We start from the raw sequence: 15,136 nt of genomic DNA on the forward strand, positions 1-15,136 counted from the left end.
CAATGAATCTGACTAGGAACTATGAGGTCCTGACCTCGTTCAGTGGGCTAAGGATCCAGCGTTGCTGTGAGCTGTGGTGTAGGTCGCAGATGCAGCTCAGATCGGGCGTTGCTGTGGCTGTGGTGTAGGCCGGCAGCTGTATTTCTGATTAGACCCCTACCCTGGGAACTTCCATATGCAGGGGTGCAGCCCCAAAAAGCAGAAGCAACAACAACAACAAAAGAAGACCTTAGAGCAGTGGACCTCAACTAGGGGGTATTTTTTGCCCTATGGAACATTTGGGAATGTCTGGAGATAACTAGTTGCTACAGCTGGAGGCTGTTACTAGCATCTAGTGAGTCGAGATCAGGGGTGAGACCAGACATCCTACAGTGCACAGGAAGCCCCACGACAAAAAATTTCCCAGTGCGAAATAGCAGTGGTATTGCTCTTGAGCGACCCAGCCTTTAACACTTTCTTCATGTCATAGCTGACAAACTAAAGGTAATTAATGTGGAGAGACTCTACAGAGAGCTGTACCCAGGTGGGGTTAGAGAAGAACATTGGCTTATTGATCTGGGGGACTGAGGAGTATGAATAAACAAATAAAGGAATGTACCTTTTGAGGAGTTCCCGTCGTGGCTCAGTGGTTGACGAATCTGACTAGGAACCATGAGGTTGTGGGTTCAATCCCTGGCCTTGCTCAGTGGGTTAAGGATCTGGCGTTGCCGTGAGCTGTGGTGTAGGTCACAGACGAGGCTCAGATCCCGAGTTGCTGTGGCTCTGGCGTAGGCTGGTGGCTACAGCTCTGATTAGACCCCTAGCCTGGGAACCTCCATATGCCACAGGAGCGGCCCTAGAAAAGGCAAAAAGACAAAAAGAAAAAGAGGAATGTACCTTTTACTTTAGACATTGACATAAGTTAACATAAATAAATTTAACTTAATCAAATTTGTCTTCTTTTTTTATAGATGTATGAAGAATCTGGTCACCTTTACAAATGTTATCCCTGAGTGGCATCCACTTAACGCTGCCCATTTTGGTCCATGTAACAACTGCAACAATAAGTTACAAATAAGAAAAATGGTATTGGAAAAGTGAGTTTATATTGCCTTACTCTTCTTAGAACAAAATGAGGGTGGATTTACTTTTTTTTTTTAATGTGTAGAAAGTGATGACTACAACCTACTTTTCAGTAATTTGAGTTAATATATGTTTATGAATCACCAAAATTCTTCTATCAGGAACTCCGGCCAGGAAGCAGATTATTCGGGTGACATACCACTGCAGAGCTAACCTACTCCTAGTGTCTTGTCTTCTTTTGCCTTTTTGCTCTTTTAAAGGATATTAAACTTCAGTCTTTCTCACCTCTGCCAAGTGCCTGAAGTCATTAGAATTCTAGGATTTCCTTAATCTAATTTCAAGAACTAAGATGATTCGAAGATGAGCCATAGGCTCATCTGTCTGAATTTCCATCTTCTTCCAGACCTCAGCCTGCTAATTCTTTATCCTCTTATAAGCTTTTTGCTGCCCTTGAGCAGATGTGTTTATTATATTTTGCCGGCTCTTCTGTTTTTCCTCAGTGGGAGGACTGGTCAGAATTATCTTTTCCAGTGTTATCAGAAGCCCTATATCTTTAAAAATTCACAGGTCAATTCCATTTTCGGCAGTTTTTCTCTTTTTTTCATATGTTCTCACACATGTACATCCTCTTTAACCTTTCTTTTCAGTTGCCCTTATCTCCACCCAAAGGAAATGTTTTGAGGTTTAATTTGATGTGATAAAGAACTAGTGACATTAACCTTTTTTAAATTTTTTCTGATGCCCTTGTCTGTGGCAGGAAACCCTTCAGAACCTTTCCTAAAGGTTTGTTTTCAACCAAGTAATAAATTCTCAGTTCCTCTCCTAGTGCCAGGACTTAAAAGGGGAACAGAGCAATGCCCTCCTACCCCGTCTCCAGCCACCTGCTTTAAACCTTTACGGTTGTGTCGACTCTCACATTTCAAAACAGTGTACCTCTTCCACCCTGACACAGTCTTCTCCCCATTTTATAGTAGCTGAGGGCTGGGGCTAATACACCAGCACCTGGGCCCCATTTCTGTTTAACCTCTCCCTGTCCTTCCAAAATGGTTACATTTTTGGTTAAATCAGCACTCTCCAGCCAAGCAATATACATAGTTGTTTCATGTCTTTTATAACTCTTTTATTTTTCCGGGAATTATTAATTGCTTGGCTGGAGCAAATTACTTTCATTTGCTTTGCGAATATATATATATATATATGTATGCATTGTGAATTTTTTCCAGATTCTTCAAATATCTATTAATAAATTTTCTAACACTCAAATGCTTTACAGATGTTTGTTTGTTTTCCATTTTTGGGGGGACCTGCGGCATATGGAGGTTCCCAGGCTAGGGTTCAGATCGGAGCTGTAGCCACTGGTCTACACCACAGCCACAGCAACTTAAGATCCAAGCCACATCTGCAATCTGCACCACAGCTCACGGCAATGCCAAATCCTTAACCCACTGAGAGAGGCCAGGAATGGAACCTGCAACCTCATGATTACTAGTCGGATTCGTTTCCGCTGCACCACAACGGGAACCCCCCCCTCCACAGTTTTTAAGTTCTCCTCCTTTTTTTCTCCCCCTGGAAACCTCTCTCTGGCTACCTTTTATCCTTCTGCTCCAGGATTCTAATCTCCACTGGCTCCTCCCTGCACCCAGGGCATGGCATGGGAGCCGTCTTTATACAGCTTGTGGTCGCTGTCTCTATATTCAGCCAGGGCCTTAATGCCTACATTCTTCAGCAGCTGTTGCCTGTCAGTTATTGAGTCTTTTAGGGCTTGTTGGGGGCATCTAGGCTCTTCTCATCAGTAGGCGCGATCTGTAGCAGCCCTTTCATCACTTCATTCACTCCACTGAGTTACCATTTTTCTCTTTGCTTTTTGTCTTCTAAGTATTGTCTTGTTTGCTCATGTCTCCTTCCTTTGTTCTCTTGGCTTATTGCCTTTTTTTTTGTCCTTCATTTTTTTTGTCCTATCTTCTTTTTTTTGTCTTTTGTCTTTTGTGGGCTGCACCTGCGGCACATGGAGATCCCAGGCCAGGGGTCCAGTTGGAGCCATTGCTGCCGTCCCACGCCAGAGCCACAGCAACACCAGATCTGAGCCGCATCTGCGACCCACACCACAGCTCATGGCAACGCCAGATCCCCAACCCACTGAGCAAGGCCAGGGATTGAACTCGAAACCCCATGGTTTCCAGTTGGATTCATCTCTGCTGCACCATGACAGGAACTCCTTTTGTCCTATCTTCTGATAGCATTTGGGTGGGAGAGAAGAGGAAGTTACCTTTAACCAAAAGTCTGTAGTCCGTCTTAGTTGTCTCTGGTCCAGGCTTTGAGATTTGAGTCTTAAGGGAATCCCTTTTTTAAAGTGCTTTCCTTGGTGATGAGGTTGAAGGGCAGCAGGATATGGGGCATTTCTCATCCTGCACTGGACTGAGGGATCGCTTGAGGCTACTTGGTCCATATAATTTAACAGTTTGTTTATACCTGCTTTTTCTCAAGCCCTGGCATCAAAGACAAACTCACTGCTATTTCGTTTGCTCTGGTAATTGTTCACATTGCAGCATGTAATTTTTAGTTATGCAAATATGTTGCTTTACTTAAAATGAAGATTCATGCTCTGATCTAGAAGTGTATCCAAACAGTATTTCTATGGGAAATGTGTTTAGAGTTCTAATGAATGGGTCAGTTTATAAGCAGAATTTATAATTTGGATATTTACCATATTCAAAAGTAAATTGAACTAGTATATAAAATTTCACTTAAAGATTTTTATATTTTCTATTATAGTTGATTTACAGTGTTCTGTCAATTCTGCTATACTGCAAAGAAATTTCACTTAAATTTAAAACAAATTCTTTATAAAGTTCTTTGGGGTATTTTTACTTTGAAATTTGTGTAACTTGATTAATGGTATCTAATGGAATTTAGAAGTGAATTTAATATAGCTTTTAGGGATAACTTAAAAGTAATTAGGTTCGTCATGTATTGTGCATAATTTGATCTTCACAGTGTTCTAAAAACTAACAGTGTTCAGAGTTCCCTGCACACTTTGTCTCAGGTAATCCACATTGCTGTATGTTCCCATTAGAAAAAAAATCCACTGATAAATCAGATGAATTATATCTAGTGGGTCCAAATCTGCTACTTTAAAGAAATTTGAGTAAATTGTTTAGGAATTAGTTAGAATAGGATTTGATTTTACTTCGCAAACTCTTGCAATGAGCTTCTCGTTACTGCCATGATCTTCTATAGGAGTCTAGTCATATGCTTTTCTGGGTTGTCATTTGAAAAGCTTATTTACTTAAACTTCAGTTAATGGTGATCTTTTTGTTTGTTTTCTAAAACTATTTGTAAAGGATATAGGAGTGGTAGGGAGAATTGAAATAAGACATTTCTGCTCTGTGCCTATAAAGCTTTATTAAAGTGCCTAATACAGTGATTTTGAGACTTTTAAAAAACAGATAAACTACACTCTCCCCTACAAATTTGGGGTGGAATACTGATATATAAAATCATTTCTTGATTTAAATCTTCATTGTTTGGCAGGAAATGCTTTATTTTTTGGGAGCTCCTTGAACTACCTCCAGGAAACAGGTGTAAACTTTTAGATCCTTGAACTACCTCCAGGAAAAGTTGTAAACCTTTATAAACTTTTGTTGGGCAGCTGAATTTTCTAAAGATGTGTTTTCTTATTTATAGTTAATATGAACCAATTCTAATTATTTGAATTATACCTAATTTTACTCATATCATCCAATTTTTTGTCATATTTAAAATTAGTTAAGTAAGCAGGGATATAATCTAAAATGTAATGAGATTTAAAAATTAACATTTGCGGATTTTTTCTGCCTAAAGCCTACAGTATCACAGCTTAGAAGCACATATATGCACATTGTTAAATGTCCATTTTCTAAAATATGAAAGATTATGTTATTTTAGTTGGGATGACAATCAAAAACTCGTACTTCAGGCCATTAGCACAAGACTCGTGGTCTTTGTGGCACAGAGATGGTATTCCCTGCTGTCTTTACGTAGCAGAGCAGTTAGTACAGTTCCCGTGTGCTTGCTTTCTCTCCTTCCTGCTTTCTCTTTTCCTGAGGGTAGACCCTCGTAATGAGAGGACTTAAACCTCATGTTAAGGACGTGAGTGCAAATGGATCTTAGATTGATATCTCTTGTGACTCTTGGTTCCAGCCCTGTTAACCCATCCCATCCAATTTTTTATGGTTGAGTCGGAACCTAACTTGCTCTCCTCAGCTCTGACCATCATCTTTGACAGTCTCCAGGGTGTTATTTTGGGCAGGAAGAAGCCTGAGAAAATCTATTATTACCAAGCTAGAGGTAAAATTCTTTCCCCATCTGAAAGATGCTGGAAATGAGAGAAGCTAGGATCATGGGTGACTTCTAGGGGACACTCGGGTCCTGGAGACCTAGAGAGGAAATAAACTAGGGAAGGAGGAGGCTCACGCTTTATTTTATTGTCGGCAAGGTGCCAGCGTTTATAAGCTTATCATTTTAAAATTAGGCCATTAAGAAATAAATGCTGGAGTTCCGTTGTGGCTCAGGTTAAGAACCCGACTCGAATCTGAGGATGTGGGTTCAATCCCAGTGTTGCCGTAAGCTGTGGTGTAGGTCACAGATGCAGCTTGGATCCCACGTTGCTGTGGCTGTGGTGTAGGCTGGCAACTGCAGCTCCAATTTGACTCCTATCCTGGGAACTTCGATATGCCGCAGGTGCAGCCCTAAAAAAGAAAAAAGAAAAGAAAAAAAAGAGAAAGAAATGCCGCCTATTTAACATTTTCTATGTGTTAACTCACATAGAGAAGTGGTGAGATTTCATGGTCCAGGGGATCAGTGAGAGAATGTCTTAGTAAGAAGCCTCAGCAAATATCTTGAAAAGTATCATATGAGGCCAAGAAATCTAAATATTAGTACTTAGGCCTAAGCCTGCACATCCAGCTTTGAGAATACATCTGTGGATCATTGACTCAAAAGATGCACTCTTACTTTTTAACCCGTTTGAAATGGGAATACATCTAAAAATTGATAATGTGGTATAGTTCAATTGGCAGTATTCTTTCATAATGGTACATTTTATAGTCAGTGGTATCTCAAATCAATGAACTATGTGTGCCAAAAAAAATGGGAGTTTACTGTTATAGACAGTTTTGCAAGACTCTGTTTATAAGTACTTAAAGACTTGATTTTCTAACAGAAAGATTGACAAGGGATAATTTACAAATTGTCTCTTGTCAGAATAATCTGCATTCTGGACATTGATTCAAGTTTATTTCAGCTGAATAAATTTTAGTAAGCTAAGTAAGTTTTGACAGCTGTTTAAATATTGGGGAAAGAGATACTCAGCATTTTTCGTGAATCCTGAGAGCTTTGTTAAATTTAGTGATTTGAGGCCTATCTTTGGGTTCTGTTTTCTGGTCTGGCATGTTACTGTAAAAATAAAAGGTATTTCTGAAATTGTGGATGTCTTGAAGTTTATAGTAACCAGTATGTTGTATTTTCTTCTTTACTTCATTATAAACTTTTTATAAGTAGAAATGTTAATTTGATGGATCTTTCTATTTCCTGAGAAAACAGAGAAAGCAGCCAAGTTATTAGCAGGTTGGGTGTTTTAAAGTGTTTATTAGAATATCTTAGGTTTGTTATTTTGTTTCACATATTACCTGTCCCATCTAACAAAAGCAATTAGTTTGGGTATTTGGTACCAAAAAAAAATTCTAAAAGGTCTAGTTTTTTTCTTTTGATTCTGTGAAGTAGTTACTGAGAGATCTGCTTTAAGCCAGAGCAGCGTTGCAGCTTACAGAGCAATTTTTGTTTAATGGTCTGTGTTAGAGACTTACTGCATGATGGCTTCCAACTGTCGGTGATAGCATTCAGAGAAGGGTTTGCTGTTGCGTACTTCTTAGAGTGAGTTCTTTATTTCTAACTAAGGCACACATCTGGAGGTTCTCAAGAAAAATTCGTGCAGTTGGCCTTGACAGTGTTATATGTGACTTACTCGCCTCAGACCATCTTTTGTACAACCAGACACGTGGAATTACATTTGTGTGACTTCCTGTGCGCTTCTCTCCCACAGAGTGTCCCCCATGTTCATGCTGCACTTTGTGGAAGGCCTACCACACAATGACCTGCAGCGCTATGCATTTCATGCTGAAGGCTGTCTTTATCAGATAAGTTCTGTAATTCAGTACCAAGCAAATAATCATTTTATAACTTGGATTTTAGATGCCGATGGTAAGTGTTTAAATGGTTTTCTTTTATGATAATAGGCACGGAGACAAACTCTAGCTTGTCCTTTTAAGACAGACTTCGCCCTCACTCTTTTTTTTCTCACTTCTGGTCCTTGCCTGTAACTATTCTGTCCCTCTCTATCTTGTCACTATGTATGGTTTAGAATCATTCCTGTTAACTTTGCTGATTTATATCAACATATTTATGGGTATATACATGCATATATGCATATTTCTTTTTTAGACAGATTGAGATCATATGCTTCTGGTTTACAGTTTGCTAATTTTCACTCAATAGTCTTTTTTTGTTTTTATTACATGAGTAATCATATACATTCAGTATAAAAGAGTGGTGGCAGTTTTGATTTTTAAAATCTGTAACCTTGTACTTCTTTTAAAAGAAAGTGCATTGTACTAGAGGTTAACTGAAAACCAAAACAAGTTTTGCTTAGTTTGCAGTTGTTAGTCATATAAATAAAAGTATACATCTGTTTCTAAGACTATTAGACATTACAAACAATGTAACCTCCTCTCCCTGTGAAATAGAAAATCTGAAATCCTTAGTTTGCTAATAGCTATAGCCAATATAAAGCCTTTATTTAAATCATTAAACTTTTCAATAGAAGATTAAATAGTACAGCTCGGGAATTCCCACCATGGAGCAGCAGAAACGAATCTGACTAGTAACCATGAGGTTGCTGGTTTGATCCCTGGCCTCGCTCAGCAGGTTAAGGATTCAGTGTTGCCGTGAGCTGTGGTGTAGGTTGCAGATGTGGCTTGGATCCTGCATTGCTGTGGCTGTGGCATAGGCCAGCAGCTGTAGCTCTGATTCGACCCCTAGCCTGGGAACCTCCAACATATGCTATGGGTACAGCCCTAAAAAGACCAAAAAAAAAAAAAAAAGAAGAAGTACAGCTCACGAATTTTGCTCATTTTTTTCCCTTCCATGTATTGAATGTGGTCTACAGTTGAATTCGTTTCCCTCACAATGTTCACATTGTCTAGACAAGGTAACTCAGTCTCCTTAAAGTGTTATATCAGGACATTGGTAAGGAGTCACTTTGATTTTTTTTTTTTTTAATTTTCCTACTTTCTATTGTTTGGAAATTTTTCATATTTGATGTTTTCCTCTGGGGATAGTTTAGATAGGTGACACAATAATGTTATAAAAGCACTTTGCAAATTGAAACTCATAAATGAAATTATTACCTTAAAGTTTTACTCTACTTCAGAATTTGCAAGTGTTTCTCAGTAACATAAACCAAAAAAAAAAACCAAAAAAACTCTTATTTTAATTTTTTATTGCATTCTAGAGAATGAAAAATCCTCTTTAGGTAGAAGAGATTAGATAGTTTCTAACCTTGACAGCATATAAAAGTTGTAAGGCTAGCTTATAAAAAATGACCTGCCTCCCCCCTAGGCCAAGGAATGAATATATATATATATACATATATATATATTTTTTTGCCTTTTTTTTTAGGGCTGCACCCACGGCATATGGAAGTTCCCAGGGTAGGGGTCGAATCAGTGCTGCAGCTCCCGGCCTACACCACAGCCACAGCTACAACTCAGGATCCAAGCCGAGTCTGCAACCTACACCACAGCTCAAGGCAATGCCAGACCCCTGACCCACTGAGTGAGGCCAGGGATGGAACCCGCATCCTTGTGGATACTTGTCGGATTGGCTTACACCGTACCACAATGGGAACTTCTGCCCAAATATTAGTCAGGGGGTTCTAATGTGCACATGCAGTGGAGCAGACAAAGATTCTCAAAGTTCTAATGGGTACAGGATAAGAAGTAGTAGGTTCAGATAGTTTATCAGGGTGTATCCACACAAACTTAGCAAATGATTTTGTCTGGTATTTTTTTGGTGTGGAGAGTGGCATTAACCTCTTTCCCTGTCATCCATCAACTCATTCCTGCTTGACAAATGAGGAACCAGGAGCTCAGAAATAAAATAAGAGTAAGACACCTAAAAACCTAAGCTGCAGGAGTTCCCATTGTGGTGTGAGCTGTGGCGTAGTTCGCAAATATGGCTCAGCTCTTGCATTGCTGTGACTGTGGTGTAGGGCGGCAACTGTAGTTCTAATTTGATCCCTAGCCTGAGAACTTGCATATACCACAAGTGCAGTCCCAAAACCCAAAACAAAACAAAAAAAAAACCCTAAACTACGTTTTTAACCAAAAAGAGAAATAAAATTAAAAAATGAACAAAACTGTGTGGTACTTGAAGTAACAAACCTCATTTATCTTGAAAATTCATATATATGGAAAAACTTAATCTATTTTCTGACATTGTTTTTTAAGATTTTTATTTTTTCCACTGTAGTTGATATATAGTGTTCTGTGAATTTCTGCTGTACAGCAAAATAACCCAGTTATTTATTTATATATGTATATATATATTCTTTTTCTCACATTATCCTCTATCATGTTCATCACAAGTGAGAAGATATAGTTCCCTGTGCTATATATACAACAGGATCTCTTTGCTTCTCCACTCCAAATGCAATAGTTTGTATCTATTAACCCCAGACTCCCAGTCCATCCCACTCCCTCCTCCTCCCCCTGGCATTGTTAGATTAAGTGATACTGTAGTCTAAATTCTAGAAGTTAAATATACGTCTGTCTTGCTCTTTGTGGGTGTTTTAGAAAAGAGTTAACACGACCTCAGTTGTTCACATTTCTGGATGTTTGTCCATAACTTGTGTTATCCAGAGAAAAATGGTGACATGAGGATAAGTGTTCTCCTTTGGCGGCTATCCGGTGATATAGCAGTTAAAAGCAGAAGAAAGTTAATCTAGGATGGTGGTTTTTTTGAATATCTGACCTCTTTGACTTTCATTCCCCACCCCCAGGATGTTGGCTGGAATGTGATGACTTAAAAGGCCTGTGTTCTGAAAGGCGTGAGGAATTCAAAGTTCCTGCCTCAGAGATACATATTGTGATCTGGGAAAGAAAAGCATCCCAAATGACAGATAAAGCATCTGCCTCCCAGCCACTTAAAAAGCCTAGTGATCAGCATGCTTTCGGTGATGAGAAGCCAGCATCTCCAGCACTGTGTCCTTTAGGCGATGCCGCCTCAGCGGAAACGGCCTTGGGAACTTACCCCACAAATGTGTCCGTTGCTCCTAATACTCTTTCACAGGATGACGCCATAGCTATTGGACATCATTTACTTTCAAGTCCAAAAGGTTTGGTTGACAGTATGTTACCTTTGACGCTGCAAGAAATACAGGTTAATTCTGAAGGATTTTTATTAGAAAATAAAGCTGTGGCAGAAAATGCAGGAGTTGTCAAAACAGATACTTTGCAATCTCAAGAATCACTAATAGCATCTTTAGTATCGGCTCCATGCAAAGACAAGCTTACCCAAGACCAGCGTGTGGATTTAAGCTTTTCGTCTCAACTTGTAAATATGAAGATGCCGTCAATACAGCCGAATACAGAAGATACTGTAGTTTGTAAACCTGTGAATGGCATTCATGCTGCTGACCCTATACAGGAAGTAACGTCAGTAGAAATTGAGGGCACAGTTGCCCTAGAGAAGGATGCTCCATCGAAGCAATTTCTTTCACCGAAAACTGAGAAAATAAAACCAGAACAGCATGTTACATCTCAGGTGTCTGATTTGAAGGAAAAAGAAACAGCAGCATTTTCTCAAACCGTAACAGCCAAGTCATTACAGAATCCATCTCTGAAAGAAAATCAGAAGAAACCATTTGTGGGAAGTTGGGTTAAAGGCTTATTAAGCAAGGGTGCTTCTTTTATGCCACCGTGTGTTTCAGCTCATAATAGAAACGCTATAACTGATTTGCAGCCTTCAGTTAAGGGGGCGAGTAATTTTGGTGGCTTTAAAACTAAAGGTTCAAAACAAAAGGCTAACCGGGCATCCAGAAAAGCTCCCAGGTGTGCAGGTAAGGGCCCTCCAGTTAGCACCCCTCCACCCAGCCAGCCATCATCAGTCAGCCCAGCTTCTCTGCATGGTAATGGTCACGTGGACCTTTTGAAGAAATGTGAAAACGCCTCATACGGCTCGCACCTTAACCACAGCTCTCATGGAAGTGAAAATGGTGTTTCTTCAGCCAACCGCAGAGACTCAGCTGAGGATCAGATTCATAAACTTCGTCTAAAACTGCTTAAAAAACTTAAGGCTAAAAAGAAGAAATTAGCTGCTCTTATGTCTTCCCCCCAAAATGGAGCGCTTGCAGGTGAAAATTCAGAGCCCGTGTCCCACTGTGGGTCTCCAAATGATTGTGAATCAATAGAAGACTTGTTAAAAGAACTACAGTATCAGATTGACATTGCCGATAGCAAATCTGGATGCACCACGGCTCCTAGTGTTTCCCCGTACAGCGGTCAAACTCACGAAGAAATTTTAGCAGAATTACTGTCCCCTACAACTGCTGTTGCAACAGAGCTCTCAGAACACGGGGAGGCTGACTTTAGGTATTTAGAAATGGGAGACAACCACATCCCAGCACCAGAACCTAATGAATTAAACAGCATTCCCCAGAACACACATCTGAGACAGGATCATAATTACTGCAGCCCCACCAAGAAGAGTCACTGTGAAGTGCAGCCAGACTCACTCACAAATAATGCCTGTCTTAGAACACTGAACTCGGAAAGTCCCATGAAAACTGATATCTTTGATGAGTTTTTTTCTCCTTCAGCATTAAACTCTTTAGCAAATGACACATTAGACTTACCTCATTTTGATGAATATTTGTTTGAGAATTGTTGAATGTTTGTTAACTCTTTTTAGTTTAATATTTATTATTACTCTGGGAAAAACCTAACTGTGTTTTTAGGTAGTGTTTGTACAACTGGCCTTATCATGAATAAAATGTCAGCTACTGGAAGGTTCTGTATACCTTGGGTTAGGCCCATGAAGCATGTGATCTGTTTTACAAATTTAAATGATCAAGAATTTGTTCCTTTGTGGCTTTATTCTGTATTTGTAGAAGAGTGAGGATTTCAAAGTGTCAACAGTGAAAAGTAGTGTATAGTTTCTGGCAGTTTGTATAGTTGGGGACACTAAATTTCTGCATTGTCAATCTTAGTCACCTTGGTTCAGGGAAAACACTCGTTGACACAGACTTAAGTTACTGTATATGATATATGATGTGTGACTTGTTTTGCTAGTGGTTCTGTGGTCCCATGTAAGAGCCTAAGCCTGTTTCTCCCACCAGTAGAGTGTGTAGAATGAAAACTTCTCCCTTTCCATTTGTCTCCTCTTTTTCTCCTTAGAAAAGATGGCAGGACACTTGTTACTAGAACTTTACATGATGTTAAGTGATCAAAAAATGATCTCTTAACAGGAAAAAGTAATCTATTTTTGTGTTGATGTGTTAGGAGTTTACAAGTATCATCTTTCTCCCTCAAGATACTTACTTCTGTAACAAAAGTGGGACACCATCTATATTTTGGGAGAAGATAATAACCAGTGCATATAAGGCTTACTATATGTTGGGCTCTATCATAAATGGAACATTAATTCATTTAAACCTCAGCATTTCTGCTAGCAGGGTGTTTTATCATGAGTAACAGATGAGGAAACAGCACAGAGCTGTTGCAGAGCTGAGACTGGTTACTCTAGCAGTTAGAAGTGCTCCACCTCTAGCTTCGCTTAAGTTTGGATGCCCAAACAGCACTGCTGCTCTAGTAATTTGAATTAGTAGCAGCAGTTACTAAGGTTTAAGGGTGGCAGTCTTGGGGAAGAATCCTTCGCTAGGCACTGAACGCTTCAAAATTCATTTGTCCGATTTACTTCCAATCTCCTCCTCCCCTTGTTTCTGATTACAGAAGTAACCCATGTTCATTGTAAGGAAAAACCAGGAAAATACAGAAACACCAGGAAGATCTTGGAGCATTCATCTTAACACTTTTGCAAACAATTTCATTTCTCTCTGCATAAAAGACTTTAAGAAATAAAAATGAGATTCTCTTGTACCTGTTTGTGTGATCTGTGTTTACTTAATATTTAATGAGCATTTTTCTGTCTTAGTTTTGGACAACTTTTGGGTAGATACATAATGTTACATAGTGTGTATTACCATTGTTTTACCAATTTAGATTTTGAGGTGATTTCTACTGTTTTGTTGTTGTCAAGTGTTAATTTCCCTTATTGATAACATTTTCTGTAGATCAGCTTTTATTTTCTGGGAGTGGAATTGCTGGGTCAAAGAACATGCACTTTTTTATAGTCTTTTTTTTTTTCCCAACTTTTTGAAAAATTAAAGTGTAATTGATTTTTAGTGTTGTGCCAATTTCTGCTATACCGAAAAGACTTTTTTTGTTTTGTTTTGTTTTTTTTGTTTTTTTGCCATTTCTTGGGCCACTCCTGTGGCATATGGAGGTTCCCAGGCTAGGGGTCCAATCGGAGCTGTAGCCACTGGCCTACACCAGAGCCACAGCAACGCGGGATCCGAGCCGCGTATGCAACCTACACCACAGCTCACGGCAACGCCAGATCCTTAACCCACTGAGCAAGGCCAGGGATCAAACCCACAACCTCATGGTTCCTAGTCGGATTCGTTAACCACTGTGCCACGACGGGAACTCCCCGAATAGACTTTTTAATAGTCTTTTAATGATAGCTTTAATGGCTTTGCTAAACCCTCGCCAACACTAGGTAGTAGCATTGAAGAGGCGGAAAAACTTTGGCTATTACTGGTTACGTTCATGATTATTAGTGATATTGAATATTTTCTATAACTTTATTGGCCAGTTGAGTTTCTTTGAGGAATTGTTTATCCTTTATTTGTTATTATTCACTCTATTTCTAGATTTCTGCTGAGTGCCAAGTACTGTTGTAAACCTCAGTGACAAGACAGTGGGAAAAAAGGAAATCCTTGCCTTTTGGTAATTTACCTTCTAAACAGGGAGGTAAATATAAAATGGTAGGTGGTAACAGGGAATATATATGGTTGACTCTTGTTATTTTTGATAGTTCTGAAAGTTGCCATGAATGCTGAATTAGCAAATACTGAACCACTGCTCCTAATGGAAATAGAGAATTAGGTTTCCGGGAGCCTCTGGGCACAGCATCTTTGTCACCCAATCAGATGTTTATTGTGTGTTTCTGTTTACAGACACCTCATGTAGTATAAGTTGTTGCTTCATTAACATTGAGCACAGGGCCAGCAGCAGTGTAATTCATGCTCGGAATGAAGCTTATCCAACACACGAATTTTCTCCACGCAGCACATCACACCTTTCTTGCTCTTAGGAACATTAGACAGCACTGGAGCACATACTTGGGGGCCATTTTAAACAGTGAAATAACCAACAAAAAGCACAAAAAAGCCCCTAAGACATTTGGTCCACGCCAGCAGTCCTTGAAACTTGGTCCTGTCCACAATGTCAAGTGAGCATGTTTGGCCCATGCCAAATGGTCCATAGCAGATACCAAGGACCTTGTGACGTGGACCAAGTGTGCTGCAAGGGACTCAGATTTTCCACTGCTATGCACACGTCTGTAAATGGAAACAAAACCACTGTGCATACTGATTTTTAGCATTACAAATACACTCTTGCAAATGGGAAAATTCACAAGTACAGAGTCTTTAAATAATGAGGTTGACGAATGTCAGATGGCACTAAATGCTATGGAGAAAAGTGGGTGAGTGACTGGGAGGTCTTGTTTCAGACTTGAGTGAACTTGGAAGGTTGCTTGGAGGTGGGTGACTTTTGAGCAGGTACTTCAGTCAAGTTAGGGAGTTGGCCATGTGACTGCGTAGACGAAGGGCATTCCAGGAAGAACAAAAGTCTTGAGGGCACTGGGCATGACTGAGAGCAGGGTGAGCAAAGCAGAGAGAATGAGAACATGAGAT

At 39.6% G+C, this 15,136-nt stretch overlaps 1 protein-coding gene across 1 annotated transcript in view; it reads left to right on the forward strand.

Moving 5' to 3' along the window:
- The window catches only part of USPL1 (ubiquitin specific peptidase like 1), a 40,039-nt gene extending 26,733 nt beyond the window's left edge, over window positions 1-13,306 (forward strand). The window contains exons 7-9 of the mRNA XM_047756003.1: window positions 951-1,076; window positions 7,142-7,299; window positions 10,157-13,306. Coding sequence (XP_047611959.1) covers window positions 951-1,076; window positions 7,142-7,299; window positions 10,157-12,045 — 2,173 coding nt within the window. The 3' untranslated portion in view covers window positions 12,046-13,306. The remainder of the gene's footprint in view (window positions 1-950; window positions 1,077-7,141; window positions 7,300-10,156) is intronic.
- Window positions 13,307-15,136: the final 1,830 nt, after the last annotated feature.

This window comes from Phacochoerus africanus, chromosome 13 (genome assembly GCF_016906955.1).
Source record: "Phacochoerus africanus isolate WHEZ1 chromosome 13, ROS_Pafr_v1, whole genome shotgun sequence".
Lineage (NCBI taxonomy): Eukaryota > Metazoa > Chordata > Mammalia > Artiodactyla > Suidae > Phacochoerus > Phacochoerus africanus.